This window comes from Mandrillus leucophaeus, unplaced genomic scaffold (genome assembly GCF_000951045.1).
Source record: "Mandrillus leucophaeus isolate KB7577 unplaced genomic scaffold, Mleu.le_1.0 Scaffold359, whole genome shotgun sequence".
Taxonomy (NCBI): Eukaryota; Metazoa; Chordata; class Mammalia; order Primates; family Cercopithecidae; genus Mandrillus; species Mandrillus leucophaeus.
Genome location: NW_012103798.1, coordinates 435,549 through 459,191, shown reverse-complemented (window position 1 = coordinate 459,191; position 23,643 = coordinate 435,549). Strand labels below are relative to the sequence as shown.

The following is a 23,643-nucleotide window of genomic DNA, read 5'->3' as shown; positions in this document are numbered from 1 at the left end:
TAGGCAGGGCAACAGAAATAGACAGAATTGACGTGTAATGGTCAGAATGGGATAGATGTTCTTGAGCAAGAGCTTTGGGCAAGCCTGGGCATTTAGGTAATTTAGATGCGAGGAGTCTAGAGCAGAGTGTTAGTCATGCAGTGTGGCCTCTACATTATACCTTTATAGATTGTGTTTTCTTCAGCCAGGAAGTACTAGTCATGCATCTTTTATTTTGCTAAGCTGCAGTTATAGTGAAATGGAGTAAATATCAGATAGGCGAAATATCCTGTCTATAGCACTCTTCAGAGTCATCTCTACTTTTGTCTCAAGCTTATTTCACAAATCTGTCAATTATTGTTTAAAAACCTGATAGCACTTCCAATGGTTCTTATCCATGATAGGCAAATTGAGTCTGATACAATTGGCTGTTGCCCTCTTGGCCAGTTTTGCATCTGTTTGTAAACTCTTTCAAATATCATGATGCTTATCATAAGTCTACTCTTTGGGTTCTCCTTTGAACCAGTTGTAACATCTTCCTAGTTCTCTCATTTATTAGCAAGTTTAGTAAAATATTTGACATGGATTCATGCTATGCTTTTAAAAAATTATTTTTTACCAATACGGAATTTTAAACTTAGAGGATTGATAAAGAGGGAGCTAACTGATTCTAAGTGATCTGAAATCCTCAAGTATATTTTATTTTTGAATACGTGATATGGTAGCAAGAGGCTTTCTCTGGGCAAACATGGCATTTTTTATTGGCTCAACTAGTCTTTCTACGTGCATAAACCAAAGAAAAGGAAGGAGCAGAACCCTGAGGGTCAGAGGAGGTATCAGGTTTCATATGCATACATGGAAGAAATTCCTATGACATGTGAACGGATGGTTATACAGGAGAATAGCGGAGATAGCAAAAGTCATCCGGAGGTGTTAAAAACAACGCTCTAAAGGGACTTAAACCTCCCTCCAAATTTCTTGACAGCTGGTGAGTCAAGGTCCTAGTCATGTAGTTTCAATTTTGTTAACTTAGATTTATATTTTAGAGGTAAAGCATCCTCAGTCTTATAATGAGAAAACCCATTTTGCTATTTAGTTTATGGCCAACTTTGTTAAAATATGTATACTTAATAAAGCAAGGACTATACATGTTTCCCTCCACTTAATATGATGTGTCTTTTATTCTAAATCATAAATGTTATCTGTGAGGATTATCAGGAGAGTGAGAGCTTGTTCTGTTCTTCTTGGAGAGACATTTTGGATAGAAATCTTCCCTCTCAGTAGAGTTTGTATAGAACTGTGAATACTAATACAAATATGTGAAAATAGTCCTTTTATAGGAGCTTAGTTATGTTTGTTAAAGTTATCCCTGCAAATAATGGACATGAGGGTATGATGAATTTATGGAAATTTTGAGATTTGTTTATGAATTGAGGAAGATAAACTTGTGTTATACAGCCAGTAGAGAATTTCTGGCTTGTAAAAGGGAAGATTTGGGAAGGATATAATCACTTTATTCAAATTGTTTAAATATTTGCTGGGCCATTGTTCATAGGAGAGATTAGACTTATTCCATGCAGTTCCCAAGGACCAAACTAAGGCCAACAAGTGCTTGAAGTTACAAGGAGACATCTGTCAATTCAATGTCGGGTGAATTTTTTCACAGTTCATGAGAGTGCTAGTCCCAGAAGATTGTGGACTTCTGTAAGCCTTCTCAAGAGCAGATGATGGATCACCTGCTGGTAACCTTATAAGGGACCCCTGTGAGAGGAAACTCAGCCCAGGTTGTCTCTAAGGTCAAAGACCAGTTGTATAATCCTATGATGGCTTTGCTTAAAAACATGCATATGTTTTATTAAAACATTAGGAATAATGAAGAAGGTTTACTCTTTCTTCCATGATTTCTCCTGCTACACATGAAAGCCACTGTTATTGCAAGTCATCATTCAGTCTTTCCAGAAAAATGACTGACATTCTGAGGCTTAGGAGGAGGTGTTGGATTTCCTGGCAGATGAAGAAGCCACTGTTCTGTAATCATTCTTTGTGTGGGCCCAACCGGATTTTGGCAACAGACGTACTTGATATATAATTGTGGCAGTAGCCAAAAAATGTAACCAGGATTGGCAGTCCCAGGGACCACATGGCTATCTTGGAATGTGACAACACAGGAATTATTTTCTGAAACCAATTGCCCTTCTTTTGGCGAACTTCAGATATAGAATATAGTTTTGCCCACTACCAGGGGTTAAAGTTAGGTATTGAAGGGAGTGAGGAAAGCAACAGTCTCCAAACTCCAAGTTTTAAATCTCCTACTACTTTTTTGCCCCAAAAAGGAAGAGTAAGATGGAAAGAGTTGGCGGCAAATGTCAGGATTTAAAGAACCTAATGATGCTATGCTGTTTTCAGAAAGTAGGATTAAATATAGATTCAAGGAGCAGTGAGCTTGGCAAGAAGGTATTGCACTTCACAGGCATGGTAGGTCACTGCTTCTCTAGAAAAAGTTCAGGTTACTGGGCAAATTCCAAACACTTTATGAGCTTATCTTAATTTATAGCTGCAGCTTGATGCATGAAAAATAGTTGGTGACCAAGTTAGGATTTTGATATAATCCAGCCCTCTTGAGAGTCAAGCTTAATCTAGCTCACAGGGATTGACAAACTATGGCCCATGGGGTTATTTGGCCAGTCACTTGTTTTTGTAAAGAAAGTGTTATTGAAATGTGGCATTGCCTGTTCATTCAAGTGTTCTCTGTGGCTGATTTCGTACTACACAATGGCAGAGTTGAATAGTTACAACAGGCTGTGTGGTCTGCAAAGCCTAAAATATTTCCTGTCTGGCTCTTTACAGGAAAAGTTTGCGACCCTTGGTTGTTTCAGATTGTTCCACACTTTATCATAGCCATCTTTGAGAAGATGCTGTTTATACTGTTATGAGCCAGAGGGAGAAGTTAGCAGAAATTATTAGCAAGGCCTCCCACAAATATTTTTACATCTTCCATCCTCTCTGCTCCTCTTTCCCTGTTGCTTAGACCTGGTCTCATGTTGGCACCTGTTCTCTAACATAAGAGTTCTTTTAGATGCCACACATCGTGGAGACATAGCCTAACAGAATAAACTATTTTGGCCTATCTGCTCTTTTCTGCCTAGGTTTCTTTATAAATTTTAGGGGTAGAGTGAATTTATTTAATGTTTGTTGTATTCATTAGTGTATGGAATTGGACTGGTGTTACCTAGAATAGTAGCGACATGTTTTTTCTTTCTTTTTTTTTTTTTTTTGAAACAGGGTCTTGCTCTGTTGCCCAGGCTGGAGTACAGTGGTGCGATCTCGGCTCACTGCAACCTCCGCCTCACAGTTCAAGCGATTCTCATGCCTCAGCCTCCTGAGTAGCTGGGATTACAGGCATGTGCCGCCATGCCCAGCTAATTTTTGTTTGTTTGTTTGTTTAGTAGAGATGGGGTTTCACCATTTGGCCAGGCTTGTATCGAACTCCTGGCCTCAAGGATCCACCCACCTCAGTCTCCCAAAGTGCTGGGATTACAGGTGTGAGCCACCGTGCCTGACCAGTAGTGACTAATTAATGAACAAGGTGACTATTTTGCTTATTAACAATGGATAGAATTTTTTCATTCTATGTATGATTACAGTTCACTTGAAATTTCTAAAAGCATGTTCTTTGCAAAGAGAACAGGTTTTTATTAGCAATTATTTGCCTTTCCCCTGTAATGAAAATGATCACAATAATATTTACTTTGTGTCATACCGAAACAATACTCCTGCTGTTGACATTTGTTTGGTTAAGCCTTAGTATATCTCCACTATATTTGAGATGAGGGTATTGTTATACATTGCTAGAAGAGTTTCAGCCAGTCTAGACAGTTAAAGAGTGTGTCTTTCTTCCTTGGCAGATATTATCTAAGAACCTCCTCGATTCGTAACAGCACACATAGAGATTTATGGCTTTAGCTGGCCAAATGAATGTTGCTTCAGCCTGTGATTTGTGGTCTGGTGAACAACCACAGAGCATGTCCTTTACAATTGATTGACCTTTTGCATAGCTTATTTCAGGCCTTACTAAGAGCATCTTAAACTGAAAAAAAAAAAAATCTCTGACATACTTTTATATTATTATTTGGGAAATGACCCTATTAAGAAAGTAGCCTGTGCTAACTTCAGAAGAAGTTATTCTTCTTTAAAGACTTAATTTTCTAACTGTATTTTGAGTCTCACTTATATCAATGGAAGACTTCAGCTGCTACCAATAAATTGTCACACAAATTTCTAAGTATATGAGTGTAGATATTTTGAACATTCTAGCATGCTTTGGGTATACAAATCTTGTCCCAAATCAGAGATTCTCTCTCTGCATAAACAGCTGATATTGAGGTTATGGTGAGTTTTTAAAATAGAAATCCAGTAAGAGAAGACAATTAGTGGAGAAATGGTTTAAATTATTTGCTGTGGGAGGTGGAGGGGTGCCCCAGGAGTGGAGGACAGAGACATTCCAGATGCCAAAGGGTCTTGATGCATTCCATGTCACCCTGAACATCAGACAGACGAAAGCTGTTGTCCTGACAGTGCATAATGCTTTAGAACTTAACTTCTATTTTAATTGTAAAAATAGTGTATGTTCTAGGTAAAATAAAAATTTACATTATATAGAAGTTTACAAGTTTGAAAGAAAAAAAAAAACCTTCCCTTCTGCTATCCAGAGGTAGCCATTGTTAAGTTTTATTTATATTTCTGGAAATGTTTGTGTGTAGTGTATAGATATTTTTCCTTATAGATGGGAAAGATGATATTCTGAAACATTCTCTCCCCAACAACATATTTGCTTGTCTTTTCTTTATTGTGTGTGAGGATAGGATCTTGCTATGTCACCCTGGCTGGTGAACTCCTAAGCTCAAGCAGTTCTCCCGCCTCAGCCTCCTGAGTAGCTAGGGCTACAGGCATGTGTCAACAAGCCTGGCTCATTGTTTTATTTATTTATTTATTTATTTATTTATTTATTTATTTATTTATTTATTTATTTTGGAGAGATGGAGTCTTGCTGTGTTGCCCAGGCTGATCTTGAACTCCTGGCCTCAAGTGATCCTCCCACCTTGGCCTCCCAAAGTGCCGGGATTACAGGTGTGAACCACTGCACCTGGCCCCTCTCTATATATATTTGTTCCCCTTTGTATCGTTTGTTAATTCAAACAGTGCTGTAGTGAAAAATGTTCATGATTATATATCTGCACAAGTGTGAACATGTAATTATAGGCTAAATTCCTGAAAGTAAACTCACAGAGGCAAAAGCTATATGGATTTTAAATGTGAACAATTACTAGCAAAATTTGCTTCCAAACTGGTTGCTGTAATTTTTACAGTCCCAGTTACAAGGACACTGAATGGCCATAACTGGAGACTCTGGAACAGTATCATTATCGTCAGAGGTAGCATTTATTGAGCATGTTTTGTGTGTACTCTTCCCAGTGCTTGCTTTATTTGTAGTAACTTTTTAAGTTCTCACAAAGATGCTATGAGGAGGCAGGCACCTATTTCACAGGTAAGGAAACTAAAACTGAGTCACAAAGAGGTTACTTAAGAGTCACACAGCTAGTGAGTGACTAAGGGTTCAGATGCTATTGGTAGTGAGAGAAGTGTATCACAGTCATCTTGGAGGTGATAGAGATGATAGTGAAGTCCCAGAAATAGCTGTGAATGTCTACCTCAGTAAGAAGGAGAACTAAGAGACAATGTAAAATTTATTCTTATGGGCAAAGTGATGTTGAGAAAAATAAATGCATCCTTGTACATTTAAAGAGGATGAGAGAGGATCTCTTAGAATTTTTTACTAGCCACTGACCAGAAATTTGGAATGAAAAATGTGCTATTTGGAAATGAGGTGAAACTAGAAAGACTGTGTGTTTCTTTATCTTTTAAAAGAGTTGGATGTTTAAAAAAACAAAAGTCAGTGTTCTTTAAGGCACTTTGTACTGTACAAGTTCTCTTTTCTGGCGAAGGGCTCTCCCATCCACAGAATTTGGGATAATAGGAGCAAAGTATACAATCTAGAACAGAAGTTAAAACAGTAGTTAGTGCAGGCTGAGAGCAAGAAGTGTCAAGGTGAATTGCATCCAGCAGGAAATCTTGTCCATGAATATTCTCTTATAGGTGTCTATCAACCTCCTAAGGTAAAAAGAAGAGTTGGATTAGAGAAATAATAAAATTAATGTTCAGATCCCCCCTCTCCTCTCCTCCTACCAGAGAACAATTGCATTCATCTCCTTCTGGCCTATGTTTCTACAGAGCTACACACTCTTAATGCCTCACGAAGGAGGAGGAGAGAGTTTTGGTTCAGAGATGGGAGTTTCACATGGCTCCTGCAGCACACATCTGTATGCAGGGACCAGTATTGCACAGTGGAAACTGGAGATACATTGCCCAAATTCAGAACTCTGAGGATCACGTTAGTACATTTACAAGAAACATTCACATACTTTAGCTTGTTTGGTTTTCTCAGCACTGAGGCATGTGAAATAAAAATGAAGCCTTCTTCCTCTTATTTTGATGACAGTATCTACGTGCACTGTTAATCTATTTGCATTATTAAAACATTTCCAAACTGTAGACTTCTCTCTATGTACCAATCTTCAGTTTCAAGAATGATCTCTCTTCTGTAACTGTTAAATATTAAGCTTACAACAGACAGGCTCTTGTGGGACCTCAGACATGGACTTGATTTTGTTTTAGTTTTGGAAATTTGCCCTACTTTGGGGGAATGGAGAGATCTGGCACCTTCTACTTCGTTTTATAGGTTCAAATACCATTGAATATCACTGTGAGTTTTGGCTTGTTAAATACATTGGTAAGAGTGGGATTTTGCTAATTTTAATACTCCCTTTTAAGAGGAAAGAAGGGTTTAGCATTTATACTACCACTATAGCTATTTTATTAACATGTTAAAGTATAATCAAGGCCTATTTCTAAAAACTCATCAGATTTCCTAAACGTTTTGAAACTATAGGAGTGTAATCCAGTCTAACTTCAAAGCCTCTTAGTCCCCATCATCTGGCTTGTTCAGTCTCCAGATGAAATTCACACAACTGCCTGAGTTGAGGTATCAGTTACTGCCAGCTTTTAAGGCACTGTAAGCAATAGTTACTTTGCCCCCTTGTTGTGACTACTTAAAAAATAGTTTTGAAATTACATTTCTTTTATTCCACCTGTGTAGACCTGTCTGGAAAGATTTGCTTACAGAAAGTGTTTTTTCAAGGCACAGTATAGGACTGAAATTAAATGCCCCACCTTGAAACCACTCTCCTGAGGGTTGGGATTCTGACATCAGGATATACAGCGCTACTAAAAAAGATGTTAAAACATAGGAGGTAGTCACTACTTCATTATGAGACAGCAGCTGCATGTACATGGCACAGCCTCTTCTCCACTGGGATGGGATATCGATTGTCCTCAGGTGCTTTTTGAAGGTGAAGCTAAAGAACCAAAATTTTCCTTTTCGGGTCTGTTTGATCACACAAGTGACTCACAGCCACATAGATGTGCAAACATGCATAGAAATCCCTGACTGCAGTGCCATCTTCTGCTGGGCTCAGTGTTCAGGTGGAGCAGAGGCCACAGCCAACTGATAACTGATTTTTTTTTTTTTTTTTTTTTTGAGATTTGGCTTCAGATTGGCATAGATCCTCCCATCCACAGAAGCCTTGGGGAGCTTAGGGACTGGTTCCAGGTCACCCTGCTCTGTAAGAGGCAAGGCTAGCTGGGACAGTTTAGGAATTGGTGCCTGAATTCTTTGGGTTTCAGTTCTTTTCCACTCAGAGGCACTACCTTTTCTATCAAAACTCCTAAGCTGTCACAGCATGAGGGCTGCGCCTCGGACTAATGTGAGTTCATTTTACTACCTTCCATTCAGTGTCAGGCTTTCTTCTTCTACCTCTTCATCTGAAGCAGTACTTACTTTTTGCCACATCAAATGAAACTCTTCTTCAAGTTTTTACTGCCTGCTGGAGTCTGAATACACTAACGGGAAAAGTTTGGTTAATAACTGGCTGAATCCTATGGTCACCTTTAAGGCAAGTTTCCTTCTCTCATGGATTCCATCCAGGTGTGTAGTCTAACAGTACTGTCCAGTGTGACATAGCCCCTGAAGGAAAACAACTTTACACCACTTAAATTCTTCTTGATCCACGCTTCAGAAAACATCCCCTTGTTACACCTAACTCACACTTCAGCATTCTTTGTGGAAATTGAAGTGGGAAGACCACCCTAGTCAAGTAGGCAGTCTAATCATTTAAAGCCAACATTTAAAAATAAATATGTCCTACCTTTGTGTCTTCTCAAGGCTTGAGTGGGTCATTGTCTGGGTGCTCTGGAAGTCGGATGTGTTTCTAGGTGCTGTGTGTGTATGTTGGGTGGTATGTCACTTTTTTTCCCCCTTTTTAGGACCAAGAAGAAAACAAGGGAGCTACAAGTTGGCCTGAATTCTACATTGATCAGCTCAATTCCATGGCTGCTGTAAGTAGACTTTTATGTTCTTTGACACACCATTTAAAATGCAAGTATAGTACAAAGTACACAGTTGCACAATAAATTCGATTGAGTATGACCTACCAAATGTCAGTACCTTTCCAAACTCCATCCTAAACATTCAATGCTGGGGAAAGGAAAGAGGGTAGGAGGGATACTTGGCAAAGTGATTTTTCCAGTATGTTTTAAATAAAATCAGCACACACTAAAATATAATTGAGTTTAATGTTGTAAGTGAAAATGTAGTCTGAAATCTGGCTTGTATTCAACTTTAACTTGCAATTGCTCTTACCAGTCACTTGCAGCTTGGTTATGGCAACACTATTTTAAAAGTTAATACCATTTTAAAATAATATGATTAAGCGATTTTTTTACTATATTCCTCCCATTCTCTTTCTTACTGAGAACTTGGTTATTTCCTGGCTTCTTGATTTTACAGGGGACCAAGTACTCTTTTACTCATATAATAGGTCAGGAATTCATGAAGTAAGTGCTTTAATGAAAAGGCATCATAATGGTAGTGCTGAGATGTCCTTGGAAAGTCTTTAGTACATAGATTGTTGGTTCAGTAATTGCTTAATATATATTCTCAATGCCTAAAATATGAATTCTAAGTGCATGGATATCTGTGATGTCAGCATTGCCAGCAGCTTGAGGGACACCTATTCATCACAGCTAAAATTCACAGCAGAAAATAAGTCATCAACCTTTGAGCCTTAGTAGCTTAAATCCCATCCCTGTTGATAAGATTTAGAGGTTGCCCACAGTAGAATGCAGTCTTTGTCTCAGTGGGCACACTCATGATTCTAAGAGTCAATCTGTTATATTCATGTTTATAACATGCAAGTAGATGATAGCTTCGAGAATACTTCTGCCTCCTTCCTGCCTTCCCTTTTTATGGAGAATAAATTTCTTATCACTCAAAACAAGCATTTTAAATGGTCTCATAACATTTTCCTGCTGCTGGAATAGTTAAAAACTGATTAGAATATGTGAGTCATTCACATGTTTCCTAAACTTTTAGAGGTCTTGACTTTTAGTAACTTCCTCTTTTTTAGCTTTTTTCTTAGAAGATGCTTCTTCTGTTGTCATACAATGAATAATAAACAGCCTGGTTAATATATATATGTATATATAAAAATTGTAGAAGAAACTACATAAGTTTTTCCCCAAGGGTTTCTAGTCTAAAAGCGTAGCAGAAATGGACAGAAAATAACCACCAAATCCTTCTTATTCAAGGCATCTCACACAATGTCAAAGATGAGAAAAGGGTGATCTCAGCATTTGTGTGAATATGCTAACGGAACGTGAGATTTGTGATGACCACCAGGGATTTTCTGTGCATCTGCCTAAGCAATAATAATTTGGAGCCATTTATATTTCCTGCATATAAAGGCTATTTTCTGAATTCTTGCTCCTGGCTGTTAGGAAAAAAAGAATTGTTTCTCTTTCTAATTAAATCTGCATTGTTTGTTATCTAACAAGAGAAGTTGCTTATTTGTTAATGAATTCCCTTCTATAAATGGGGAAATACTAAGCACTATGTGGATTTTTCCTTTCTTCATGTATAGGACAGTTAGGTTAATTTGTCCTTTAGTGACTTAATCCCTGCCTTGTCTGGAGTAGACTTGGCTCATCTGTGTGCTACAGGGTCCGTGATGTGCCAACATGTGGCTCTTCTTTAAGAGCCTCCTCTCTCCTCCATCCAGCTCCTTGGACAATTCTTTGCCACATTCTTGAGTGCTCTACATTTTAGCTGCTGTGTGTTTGGTTCCTAATCTAAAATCCTTCCCAAGAGCACCACAAGTCTATTAAATTGTCAGTGACTTTGTTACACTTTTTGTGTCAAACACCTAAGAAAGCTTTCTAATGTTCCTTTTAGGACTGAGCCAGCATCTTTCCAGGGTCAAAGGTAAAAGGCATTAATGGTCCATGAATTAATGAGGCCTCAAAATTCCTGCATACTTCAGGAAATAAGGAGATCTGATGAGCCCAGAAACCCTGTGCTGGGTTTTCTGTTTCTCTCAACATTCTGATTGCCACCACCGCCTTGCATAGTTCTGGCTAATCACTATGATGTCTGTACTGGAGAATTCTTGATAACACACAGCAGAAGTCCTGAAATATTGTACCTGGGGCCATGGAAAGGCACACAAGTCCTCCAAATCCTTTCATGGCCCAGCAGCTAGACTCTTTGGTTCTCCGCTTAGGGCATTCTTGAAGGAGTGTTTGTCCACATTGTCATCACCCATTGTCTGCAGAATCAGCAGCAACTACTACATGACAAGCAGGGTAACAGGCACTTTATATGTTGTTTGAGGTCCCACCAGCATCCTATGCTGTAAATGCTATTTATAAATAAGGAGTCTGAGACTCCAGAAAGGTTACCTTGCCCAAGATTATCTAATTAGGAGGTGGTCATCTAATTGGGAATTTAAACCTACCTGTCTGAGCCCAAAGACTTCTTTCCAATTTGCCTCTCACTAATTCAGTTTTTGAAACCCTGTGGCATGTGAAAGAGGCCTGGTTATCCCACCTTGTCCCCACCCCCAGGCCTAGCAAGGCTGACTTTTCTGAGACAGTATAGGCATCTGTTTTCTTTAATGCCTTAAGAGTCTGATAAACAGTCCAGGTTGAAAACAGCAGCACTTACTAGTCTGTGAAGCCAGCCTTTTGTGGAACAAGTTCAATTACTTTATGTAAGCCTCATTACAAGAATGCTTTGTTCTTTGAAGGACCCCTGAGTGATCTGTTGTCTTTTAAAGAGTGAAAAATAGTATAATAAAGGAGTGCGGCCTAACATCTAGGAGGACCTGGGCTTTTTTATATGTGGCTTCTCCATGCTTTCTCAAGAAAGAAGACTGTGAGGTGAAGTTCAGTATGCTAAGTGGCCTGGCTTATTGATTTCCCACCAAAGAAACTATTCAAACGAGAGCTAAGTTCCAGACTCCCAGCAGGAATGACTTCTGGGCCACATTTGTGCATCTCTGTCAGACCCACGTGTTCCAATGTACACCTCAGCAGCTTTGACAGAAAGACCCTCTGCAAGGATGCGCTTTATCCTTTGTCTGCTTCTCATGTGAGCACGTGTTTAGTAAGTGCATAGAACATTCAAAGAAGCCTCCACAAGGCCTGTACATACTAGATATTTGGTATAGTAGTCATCTTCAGAAATGTAGGCATCTCCCTTATCTACTAAAAGCTGCAAGTTAAACCTTCTTCCTAAATGTGAGGCTTGAAAGCTTTAAATTTTGTATAAATTATTTTATTTTGAAAAGTCACATTTAGAACGTCAACTTCAGCTACATATCCTGAGTTGTCTCAGCACAATAAATATAACCTCAGAACCAAATCTGAACATAGAAAATGTATCACACATAGAAAATGTTGTAGTTTCTTCTGTTTTGAGAGAAAGGTTATGTTCTTTACACAGTATTGGGAAAGGAAGTTCCAATTTAATTTTCTTTGACATTTCATAAGTCTCCCAACTCTAGTATGGAGAAGCTTAATATAGACTGCTGCTATTCATATGTTCCGCCCTCTCCAAGATTTTTAAAAGGATAAATACATGCAGTTTTATTTGTACTAGTGACCCACAGTAAAATGTGTAGTCATTAATTTGGTGATAGTTTTGTGTCATTAAGCTTAGGAACAAGGAATGATCTTCATAAAAGGCTTGGTTCTCAGCTACAGATTCAAAGTGATTTCATAAGAGTCCAAATGAGTTCAGTTGTATCATTGGAGATTAAATGTTCTTGGCTGGATTTGTGTGAATTTTCCAGGGGATGGGTCTCTGGGAGATTTGGGAGAATTCATTGGCTGTCTCTGCACCCAGCTTCCTTCCTCACCATCCCCTGGTTACAGCTGTCCATGAGCATCACCAGCAAGAGGACAACTTTACAGAAACAATAACAAGATTTTAAAAACTGAAAAACTACTGGGTTTTATTTCAGTTGCCATAAATGATACTGGTGTATTATATTTATTTTGCTTTGACCTTTACCCTTCTCATTATGAAATCATATTTAGATTTTAGTTAACATTTAGTTACTTAATGCTGATACTATTGATTGTCACCCTTGATGATTTATGGTCCTGAAAGAAAGGCTAAGACTGGGTCATTGAGACCCATGGATATGAATCAAGCTTTTCTTTTTTCGATACGGTCACCCCAATCTGTTTCCCAGCCAAGCATTTCTATCAGAATTTGTAATAGGTAAAAAGATTAAAATAGACAAGCATGTGTTCAGAATAGGATAAAGAAAAGGGACTGGGAGCTCCATGAGTGGGGGATCCTGGAGTCATAAGACTGGGGATACTTTAGTACAACCGGGTGATCAGAGAGTCAAAAGGAATGGAAAGGACTTGACACCTTCTGGCATTCACAATTTTATAATAACCACAGTCTTACATAGAACCTTGCTCCTGCGGCATCAGCATTGCCTAGAAATTTGTCAGGAGTGCAACTTCTCAGACCTCACCCTAGACATACAAAACCGGGCTCCGCAGTTTAACATTATCCTCAGGTGATTTTCATGTACACATTAAAGTCTGGGAAGCACTGCTCTAGCAGATCCCTGGGTAGAAACACACACACACACACTCCATATTCTGATTTCTAAATGATATTGAATAATTTCTAGAAGTTAAGCATTTACTCTGAAGGAATTGTCTATCCTAGTAATAGCTTCAAATGAATTGTTCTTCTTAAAAAATAATTTGATGTAACAAAATCCCTTTGGTCTTGATCACGCTTTTTGGCTGAGGAATAGGAATGGTAGCGTGGGAGGACTGCTGCCCACCTCCTGTTTTTAATAATGTGATGGTATTATCTTTAATTGCCAGAATGTTGTATTCAACTACAGGTTCAGTCTTATTTCTATCAAATACAAATAGTAGTATCTACATCAAAAGGTAATTATAGAATAGTTATACAAACATTTGGGCAACATCATCTCTACTTAAAGATTTCTAAACTTTTCCCTAAAGCTTTATTTAAAATTTGAAGGACTTAACTTACTTACTCATAGATTTACTGTTTATATTTAAAGTGATAGTAGCAAATAATCTGTAGGTTTATCTTGTTTGCACTGTAATTAAAAAATAGAATTTGAAGAAGTAACTTCTGTTTTCTTTGCATAGAGAAAATCTCTGCTGGCTTTAGAGAAGGAAGAAGAAGAAGAGAGAAGTAAAACTATAGAGAGTTTAAAGACAGCACTGAGGACAAAACCAATGAGGTAATTTTCCCCTGGAGGGCACTTTTTTTTTTTTCTCTCCGTCCTTCCTTTTTTTGCAATAGTCAAACCTTCTAGGAAGTCTTAAGTTAAAACCATAAAATTAAACCATGAATAACATACTTTAATCATTAACATTTAATAGTTATTTTCTTCTGTGAAAAGGTATGCAGGCAGCCACTAGGATGGCTTAAAAAAAAAAGAGAGACTTTAGCAATGGCAAGTTAGTGGGCAAGAATGTAGAAAAATTGGGACCCTCATTCATTGCTGCTAGGAATGTAAAATTGTGAAGCCATTTTGGAAAAGGGTTTTAACAGTTTCTCAGAATGTTAAATATAGTGTTGCCATATGACTCAATAATTCTACTCCTAGGAATATAGCCAAGGGAAATGAAGACATGTCTCCCAAAAACGTGTATGCAAATGTTCATATCAGCATTATTCAGATAGCCAAGAGTGGAAATAACCTGTATATTGATCAGCTGATGAATGGATAAATGAAATGTTACATATCCACATAATAGAAAATAATTTGGCTACAAAAAAAGGAATGAAGTACTGATACATGCTACAACATGAAATGACCTTGAAATATGATAAGTGGAAGAAGCCAGTAACAAAAGAGACCACATACTGTATGATTCTATTTATATGAAATTTCCAAAATAGGCCAATCCATAGAAACAGAAAGTAGATTAGTGGTTGCCAGGAGCTGAGGAAGTGGGGAAAATGTTCTCTTTGGGTGATTAAACTGTTCTAAAATTAGCTAGTGTTGTTGGTCACACAGCTCTGTGAATATACTAAAAACTACTGAATTGTTCACTTTAAAAGGGTGAATTTTATGGCATGTGAATTATTTCTCAATACAACTATTTTTTTTTTTAAAGATGGGTAGACTTTCTGGCTATAGTGATTCATTTCCTCTCTGATAATCAGCTTCTATGTTGTGCCTCCTGCACTTTCATTCCTTTAATGCCACTAGGATTTGGTGAGGTGTTGGGATTCTTATAAGTACGTTTCATGAGCACAGGTGCTATGAATGGAGTCAACTGGTTTAACGAGCTTGGCTATATCTGGGTCATGTGGTTGGGTGAAAAGGCTAGAAAATAAAGATTCCCTTTTTTTATTTGACTATAAAATGCAAACTAAGAAAAGTCTGATTCATGAAAAATACTGTGTAGTTGTGTGACAGAGATCTAGACTATCCTAACTGTATCAGCGTTTGTCTCAATTGTGTTCTGCACTCTCAGATGTCAATCGATATCCAAGCCTAAATACGTTTGGAAAATTATGACATAAACAGGTTATGTTACTTCTGAACTTTTCGATAGCTTTAATATGTACATGTGCATTGTGAATTAGTCTCATTGATTAACATTAAGTGTAAGAAATATTAATAACGTTAATATGCAACAATAAAGTATTGCTTTATTATTGTATTCAGTGTATACAGAATATTGGGATTTCATGCAGCATGTCATATAAGAGAACAGTTTTGTTACAAAATCTTTGGGATGTAGATTATCATTTGTTCAACAAGCAAATATCCTGGAATTTAAGGAAGCTTTTGACTTTCATTGATAGGGTATTTGGATCAGTGATCAGCACTTAAAAGTGCGTCAGCAGTCAACCTATAAAAGCACATTGGCCAGACATGGTCACTCACTATCCCAGCTACTTGGGAGGCTGAGACAGGAGATTTGCTTGAGGCCAGGAGTTCAAGACCAGTCTGGGCAACATAGCAAGTCTCCGTCTCTTAAAAAAAAAAAAAAGTTTAAAAAAAATTGACTGGGAACAGTGGCATACACCTGTAGTCCTGGCTACTTGGGAGGCTGGGGTGGAAGGATCACTCGAGCCCTGGAGTTCAAGGCTGCAGTGAGCTATAATAGAGCAAGACCCTGTCTCTCTTAAAAAAAAAAAAAAAAAGGATGGGGGGAGGGGACATGAGAACTGTGTACTAAATAACACAGGAGCAGCAGATGATTTTAATCTAAGACAAGATATGTTTTCTGAGTATTCTCTTGCTTCTGATTTTTTTTTTTTTTTTTTTTTGAGGCGGAGTCTCGCTCTGTCACCCAGGCTGAAGTGCAGCGGCGCGATCTCGGCTCACTGCATTGCTTCTGATTTTTTATGAATATACGATCTGTTGTTTGGTTCTTTGTACCCATTGAGATATGTTTATCACAAATGGAGGGGTTTTTTTATCACACTTTTGGTTAGACCTGACCATTGGGTCTGTGCCAAGGAAGAGGCATAGAATTAAAAAGGCTTCATCAATGTAGGGCTTTTGGCACGTTAGGAACTAAATCTTTCCCCCACCCTCCAGACTTTTCTATTAGGGGCTATTATAAAACCCCAAAGGCACTTAAGTGTGGTGCGCTTCTCTTCATGACAGGTTTGTAACCAGATTCATCGACTTGGATGGCCTGTCGTGTATCCTCAACTTTCTAAAGACCATGGACTATGAGACCTCAGAGTCTCGAATACATACTTCTCTCATTGGCTGTATAAAGGCGTTAATGAACAACTCTCAAGGCCGGGCTCATGTCCTGGCTCATTCTGAGAGTATTAATGTAATTGCTCAGAGTCTGAGCACAGAGAACATTAAAACAAAGGTGGCCGTGCTGGAAATCTTGGGCGCCGTGTGCCTGGTTCCCGGGGGCCACAAGAAGGTTCTGCAGGCCATGCTGCACTACCAGAAGTATGCCAGCGAAAGGACCCGCTTTCAGGTGGGTGTTCCCTTAGCCTTCTTCACTCACCCCTTCTTTAAAGTCTGCTCAAACACGTGCTTTTCCTGTCCCTGAAGGGGGAACATTACTTGAGATGTCCCCTTGTGGTGATTACTCACAGTGTGATTTAAACATTCCCTTCTTCTTAGGTTTAAGAACCAGAGAATACAGTATACTTTCAATAGTTGATCAATCTGGGCCTTTAGATTTGCAGAACTTGAAAATGTGGCCTTTCATCCTACATGTCATACAGCACACATCTTTTGAACCCACCAAACTGAGTGTTTCCTGAAAATTTTATAGCTTGCCATTCTTGAATGAGGATCAATACGAATAATTTTTCACATTTCACTATATTACTCAGATGTAAAAAGCAAGCAGAGGTAATGAAGCAAAGGCTTTTGTATACATGTATGTATGATGTAATAATTTTGAAATTAGAGTTTTTAGGACTGTTCTTAAGGAGATAAAGGGTGGCTTTCTATGGGTCAGTGTAATCCTGACTAAACATAAGATTTTAAAAGTTAATTTTTGAGTATAAAAAAGTTCATAAAATGAGCATAAGGTTAGTAATGTTTCAGGCCTTTGTTTTTATGTTTGTATTTTTGATAGACATTAATTAACGACTTGGATAAAAGCACTGGGCGGTATCGAGATGAAGTGAGTCTCAAGACTGCCATCATGTCCTTCATTAATGCAGTGCTCAGCCAAGGTGCAGGAGTGGTAAGAACCTTCTACAAATTAAAAATATATTAGTAAAGAATAATTTATAAAAAGTGATTATTATGTAGTCTAAAAACCACAAATACATATTTTATTGCCCTTTTATTTTCAGGAGAGTTTGGACTTTAGACTTCATCTTCGCTATGAATTTCTGATGTTAGGAATTCAACCTGTAATAGATAAATTAAGGGAACATGAAAATTCAACATTAGATAGGTAAGTCAGACTGTTAGGATGTGAGAAAGTTTCGGTGTTTTCATCTGTGTAATGCAGTGCCTCATCAAGTGCTGGCCTGTGGTTACTTGTGCCCTGTCTGTAACATAAAGAGCCTGTATCAGAATGTTAGTTCAACTAATGACGTCTTTATAGTAAGACTTTGTTGATGAGGGAAGCAGCACATTATGTAGAGAACTTAATGTGGGTTTTAGCGTTAGACCTGAATTCATATCCTATCCTAGTCCTGCCTCTTACTCCTGTGTATCCTGGTGAAGTTACTCAATTTTTCTGAATTTTGCTGTTTTTATAACTGCAAAAAAATAATGCTGGTGGTGATGATGATAATGACAATTATTTTCCAAGACTGTTGGAAGAACTGACTATAAAACCTATGGAATCACTTAGCCCCTTTGATAGGCATTCTGTGAATGTTAATTTCCACTACCTTGTTTGCTTGTTTCCTTGTTTGCTATCATTTCACTATGTCTAAGCTGTCCCAACTTGCTTTCAGAGCTTTTCTCTACCACGTCTCTCCTCTCCTGTATATTCGTATACTCCAGCATGCTCTTCTCCTTGATATTCTGTGAACATGTCAAAAACACTCTTGCATCAGGGCCTTTGCACTTGCTATTTCCTCAGCTTCGAAAGATCTTTTGCAGATGTCCAAATTGTTTGTTTCCTAGTTCCCTGGAGAGAGACCTGTTCTAACCACTGTGTGTACATTATTCACCTCACCTGCCATCATTTTCTATTTACTTTACATAAAATGTATCCTGGGTGTGTAGAATACATAGTAGGAGTTTACTAAATATGTGACTGAATAAATGAATGGCATGATGATTTCTTTTGTGAGCTTTAATTCAGCTGGAAGTTAAGTATAGGTATATGGACATGTTTTTCTATAAAGGGAATCCATAGTGGAATCTGAACTTGATTGCTTTTAAATTTAGTTTTAATAATTGCCTACTATATGCTAGGATCCTAGACTTCTAAATTTTTCTCATATTGTGATCTGTTTCACTCAGGTGATGTCTTTTTTTCTTAGAAAGAACACAGTTAAGTTGAAGCATTCAAATTTTATTACATTGTTTCCTTTGAGATATCTCTGAAAAGTCAGGAAAAACCATGGTATTAATGTCCTCGGTCTTATGCACCTGTGTTTGTAGGATGTTCTACTTAATAACTTTTCTTTCATTATTTTTCAGGCATTTAGACTTTTTTGAAATGCTCCGAAATGAAGATGAACTAGAATTTGCCAAAAGATTTGAACTGGTTCGTATGCTTACAATTATTCTGGTTTGACCCATCAGTTCACATTATTTCTCTTTGTGTGTTGTAGAGTCCACATGGACCAATTCCACCTAAAAGCAAAATCAAAGCTGTTTTGTTTCCTAAGTGGCAGGATTAGCTTCTGTTCGCTTTGAGTTTACTTTACACTGGGGGAATTGAGGAACTTAGATGTTTGATTTGATTTCTTTTTCCTATAAAATAGGTTCACATAGACACAAAAAGTGCAACTCAGATGTTTGAGCTGACCAGGAAGAGGCTGACACATAGTGAAGCTTACCCACATTTCATGTCCATCCTGCACCACTGCCTCCAAATGCCTTGTAAGTGTGTTTGTGACTCACACGTGTGCTTCTGAATGTTTGGACATTGGCCAAAGGGTTCTGGCTCCTGCACAGTGCTGATTACATTGGATGCACACCAGGGATTCCAAGCCTTGGTTTTATGACAGCCCAGTATGTGTGTCTACACGGCTTAAGGGTTGTTACAAAATTTTTTCAATGAAACAAATTAAAATTTTGATTTTAAAAATAAAAAGTATGCCTTACAATCCGTTTAGAAAGGGGTAGAGGGTGCCTCTCAATCAAATAAATGATCATTGCATGTCAAAATTCCATACTTTGGGAAGCATTGGTGCAGATGTTACAAACATCTCTCTGGTTCAGTGGCTCTAAAGGGTGACCAGCACTGACAAATATTTGTCCTAGCTTAGAAGCAACTTGAAGATTTTTTTTTCACTGTTCTTTTCTTTTATAGACAAGAGGAGTGGCAACACTGTTCAGTACTGGTTACTACTAGATAGAATTATACAGCAGATAGTTATCCAGAATGACAAAGGACAGGACCCTGACTCCACACCTTTGGAAAACTTTAATATTAAGAATGTCGTACGAATGTAAGTCTTCTCTTATTCTGCTGCCTGTGAGATAATGGTGACAATGTAAGAGATTTATTTTATCCTACTTCAGAGTAACAGCTGGGAGAGCCGAAATGTTCTAGGGGTCAAATATGAGTTACTATACACCTGCACTATATCTAAGTAACATCTGGTCTTAAATGGGTTTCAAGCATGCACTGAGGATTTTCTCTGCAGTAGACTATTTTTGTACCTAGGGAGAATGCAGTTAGCAGTGGACCTTTTATATTTTTTGTAATAAATGCTCCTTGAACTCTTACACAGGTTGGTTAATGAAAACGAAGTTAAGCAGTGGAAAGAACAAGCGGAAAAAATGAGAAAAGGTAAATAATAAGGGCCTGATAAGAGAAGAGGCTGTGTTATTGGTTATTGGGTGACCTTGATTTCCAGATATTTTGAAAATTTACGTTGATGTTTCTTGACTTGGTGCAAGCAGCCTTCTTTTTCCATCTTTTAAGGGAATTTTGCACTGGGCTTCTTAAATTGAGCTGTTTTAGTTGTCATACTGATTCTCAAATATCTTATCCTTTTATTATAATCATGTAAATATTTTGAAAAGCTTATAGCATTTGCTGTTCAGTATTCCTTAAATCGAATTTTCTTAACTACTAGTAATCCAAACCTTTCCCCTACTCCGTCGTGGCTCTTTAAATCATACTGGGTTTTAAGAAATGTAAAGGGACTTGAGGGATTATCCAAAATTTTAAAAGAGAAGAACAGGTCACTTGGTTTCAGTAATCCAATTCTGTCCATGACTTTGATTTGGTACCAGTTATAAAAAGGGAAGTCATTCAGAAAATCAGTGACCATTGCTGAGGTATGTGTTATGAAACATTAGCTGGCCAGCTATTAGTGTGTATTTGAGTATGTCTTTGATAGTATCTCTCAGTATCAAATGATAGGAGAGACATTTATGTCCATCAGTGTGCCAGCCATACAGAGAAATGTATGTAAGTTTCCTTCCTGTTTTAAAATATTAGCAAATTGAAGTTGGCGCCTTTGTGGAAACAGTCATACTGCCAGCCACCATGCTCTCACCATACTGGTTAACTGACTTCCTTTTCCTTTTCCAAGTTATTCACTCACAGCCAATGAAATACAATAGCGTTCACCCCAATATTTAATGTGCTGAAAAGCAGGTCCAAGAGATGCCTAAGCATTTCCTTTTCTGTCATCACATTTCCATTGAGCAGAAAAGCAGGGCCATAACTGATATCAGAAAATACCAAATGTGAACTAACTGCTGTTATGTTTCGAGTTCCTCATATGTATTCAGATTACTCTCAAATAAGTGATACTGCACATGCATTTTAAAAAATAAATTTAAGAAACCGCTACAAAAATAATAGAAACATTGACTAAAAATCAGGGTAAAGGAATTAAATGAAAAAGAAAATAGTCAATGAGTGGATATTTTAGGAATACACTCTAGAGCATGGAGACTCAAGTGTGCAGGTTGAGGAGAGCACTTAGGATGTAAGCTTTCGAGTCATTCATTCATTCGTTCATTCGGTGAATACTTGTTGAATGCGTGTACGTGTCAGACACTGTGCTGAGCTCTGGGTCGGAGTCTCAACTCTCCCCCTTACTAACTGTGTAGATGGGCTAAGTCATTTCCTCTCTTCTCCCCCAGTCTCCACCTTTGCAACCTGAGGATTAATCCTGACTCGCAGCATGGTTGTGAAGATTAAATGGCAAAACAAATATAAGAACATTAGCATAGTATCTGGCACATACTAGTTGCATAATAAATGATAGCCACTGTTGCAGGATTTAGGTGGCTGAGATGGTGCAAAAGAAAATCACCAATGTCAGTGGGAGGAACAGGTTTTCATGTTTTAAAGTGAAATCATGGGTAGAGTCTAAAAGAGGAAAGATTATAGTTAAACGTTAGTTGTTTTTTTTCTAGAAGCTTCAGGTGACAAAATTGTATTAAAGAGGGCATATTTTGATAAAGTAGTCCAAGTGTAGAAGCGATAAGGAGACAGAAGTTCTGTGGACCTAAAAGGTAGAGAATATTTGGGGAGAATTCTCTTTAGGGCAGCACACCCAGGAAGTGCTCAATAAAAGCTTAGTGACTGAGTGGTAAATAGATACCTTTTGTGGAGAGAGTCATTTAGGCTGGAGCTTCCCAAACCTGGCATACATCAGGATCATCTAAGCCCTATCATCTACATACAAAATAGACTTCTTGGAATAGTGTCTGGGGAGTCTTGAAATGTTGAAACTTCTCAGGTAATTCTGAAATACAGCCAGCTTCATCAAAAGCTAATGACCAGTGAGAGGAAGGCAAGTTTCTAGTCCTAAAATTGTGAAAGAAGAATGAAATGGAGATAAAAGAAGGAAAATGGGATCTAGAGAGGTCATTTTTAGATGTATTTCTAGAAAAGTTAGGGAAGCAGCAACAGAGTGGTAGAAGTGGATTGTTGGCAAAATCCAAGGATTTTAGTGGGTTGAACTCCTCTCTGTAAACTCTAATTTGGGGGAACTCAGGAGAGAGAAGGTCAGAGACAGAGAAAACAAGAATTTAAATGTGTTACCAAATTTCAGAAATAGAGACCAGCTCTATTAGTGTAGCTCTGCCCCAGTGGGTTATACCTCTAGTGGATTTATCGATATAAAAAGAATAGGAATTGGGGCCATGTATTTGAAATAAAAATCCGCAGCCTAAACTTTGTTAGTTCTCTTTTCCAAAATTCATCACGCCTTTCAGTAAGCTTATATTCATTGGCAATGTGAATATGCATTATGCTGAATTGGATGCCCTGTTTTATTATAGCAGGATTGAGGAAGTCAGTAAAACTATAGCTGAGAGTCAATGTTTTTCTCCCCCATGTTACCATGATTCTCGCGTTCTACTGACACCACTCCCCTTAAGATATTTAATACTGAGATAACATTTGCTTTCATATGTCTTAATAATTGTTTACTGAAAGCATAAAATACTTCAAGTAGCCTTCTGAGGGGAGATGGGAGAAGTGACTCCCCCTGGGGACAAACCCTGGGTCTGAAGGCAGCTCTTCCTCACAAGTAAGATCCTCCCTTCCAGCCTTTCTGCTGGTTGGACGTGAGCTGGCAAACCTAACTCATAAAAGCCAAACTACTCTTTGTCTCATTTCTAATTTGTGAAAAGAGGCCATTTGAATATTTATTTTTTTCCTCGTATTGCTAAAGAACCATATTAATGACAAGATTCTGAATCAACTACCAAACAGGTACCATTCTCCTCCACAAGTAGTCACTCAGACTTTTGTTTTGTATTTAGAACTGTTGAGTGTAGACTCTCTTCTTCAGTCTCTTTACAGAATGTAGTTAATAACATTGTTCATCCGAAGCCTACTCGAAGTACAAACATCGTTTAGCCTTGAGTTGCTCCCTTTGATGGAGAAGAGGAATAATATTTACCTAATAAAGATCCTCATAATCTCTGCCGTCATCCTCAGTCAATTTTTTTTTTTAGAGAAAATGCTTCAGCTTTGAAGACTCTCCTGTTTTCTTGTCCAATTGTTTTCACGTGTAGAGCACAATGAGCTACAACAGAAACTGGAAAAGAAAGAACGAGAGTGTGATGCCAAGACTCAAGAGAAGGAAGAGATGATGCAGACCTTAAATAAAATGAAAGAGAAACTTGAAAAGGAGACTACTGAGCATAAGCAAGTCAAGCAGCAGGTGGCGGACCTCACAGCACAGCTCCACGAGCTCAGCAGGGTGAGGTCTTCCGCTCAGCTCACGGGCAGCTGCCAAGGCCTCACTGACCCTAGAGCCCCTCACCCTTAAGTAGACAGTTTCATACTGGGGGAATAAAATTTGAAATGACTCATGATTAATCACAATTAGGAGACTCACTCCCTCTGCTATCATGTAGGCAGTGGAGGCGGTTTGGGGGGTGCATTTTAAAATACTATACAAATCTAAGTGCAAAGGAAATTGTATTAGCTTCTTAAAAAGTGAAAACTGACTTCATGAAAACCAGACTCTCTGTGATGGTGCAAGAAGTGAGAGAGATATGAATGCATCCCAGACAAGTACTTGAGTGT

At 38.1% G+C, this 23,643-nt stretch overlaps 1 protein-coding gene across 2 annotated transcripts in view; it reads left to right on the top strand.

Moving 5' to 3' along the window:
* Nucleotides 1-23,643, top strand: part of DAAM1 (dishevelled associated activator of morphogenesis 1) — a 194,907-nt gene that overhangs the window by 124,015 nt on the left and 47,249 nt on the right. For both annotated transcript variants that reach the window (XM_011989575.1, XM_011989574.1), the window contains 10 exons: nucleotides 8,419-8,490; nucleotides 13,645-13,739; nucleotides 16,131-16,464; nucleotides 17,077-17,187; nucleotides 17,300-17,403; nucleotides 18,609-18,675; nucleotides 18,896-19,013; nucleotides 19,447-19,585; nucleotides 19,871-19,929; nucleotides 23,127-23,314. In XM_011989575.1, coding sequence (XP_011844965.1) covers nucleotides 8,419-8,490; nucleotides 13,645-13,739; nucleotides 16,131-16,464; nucleotides 17,077-17,187; nucleotides 17,300-17,403; nucleotides 18,609-18,675; nucleotides 18,896-19,013; nucleotides 19,447-19,585; nucleotides 19,871-19,929; nucleotides 23,127-23,314 — 1,287 coding nt within the window. The remainder of the gene's footprint in view (nucleotides 1-8,418; nucleotides 8,491-13,644; nucleotides 13,740-16,130; nucleotides 16,465-17,076; nucleotides 17,188-17,299; nucleotides 17,404-18,608; nucleotides 18,676-18,895; nucleotides 19,014-19,446; nucleotides 19,586-19,870; nucleotides 19,930-23,126; nucleotides 23,315-23,643) is intronic.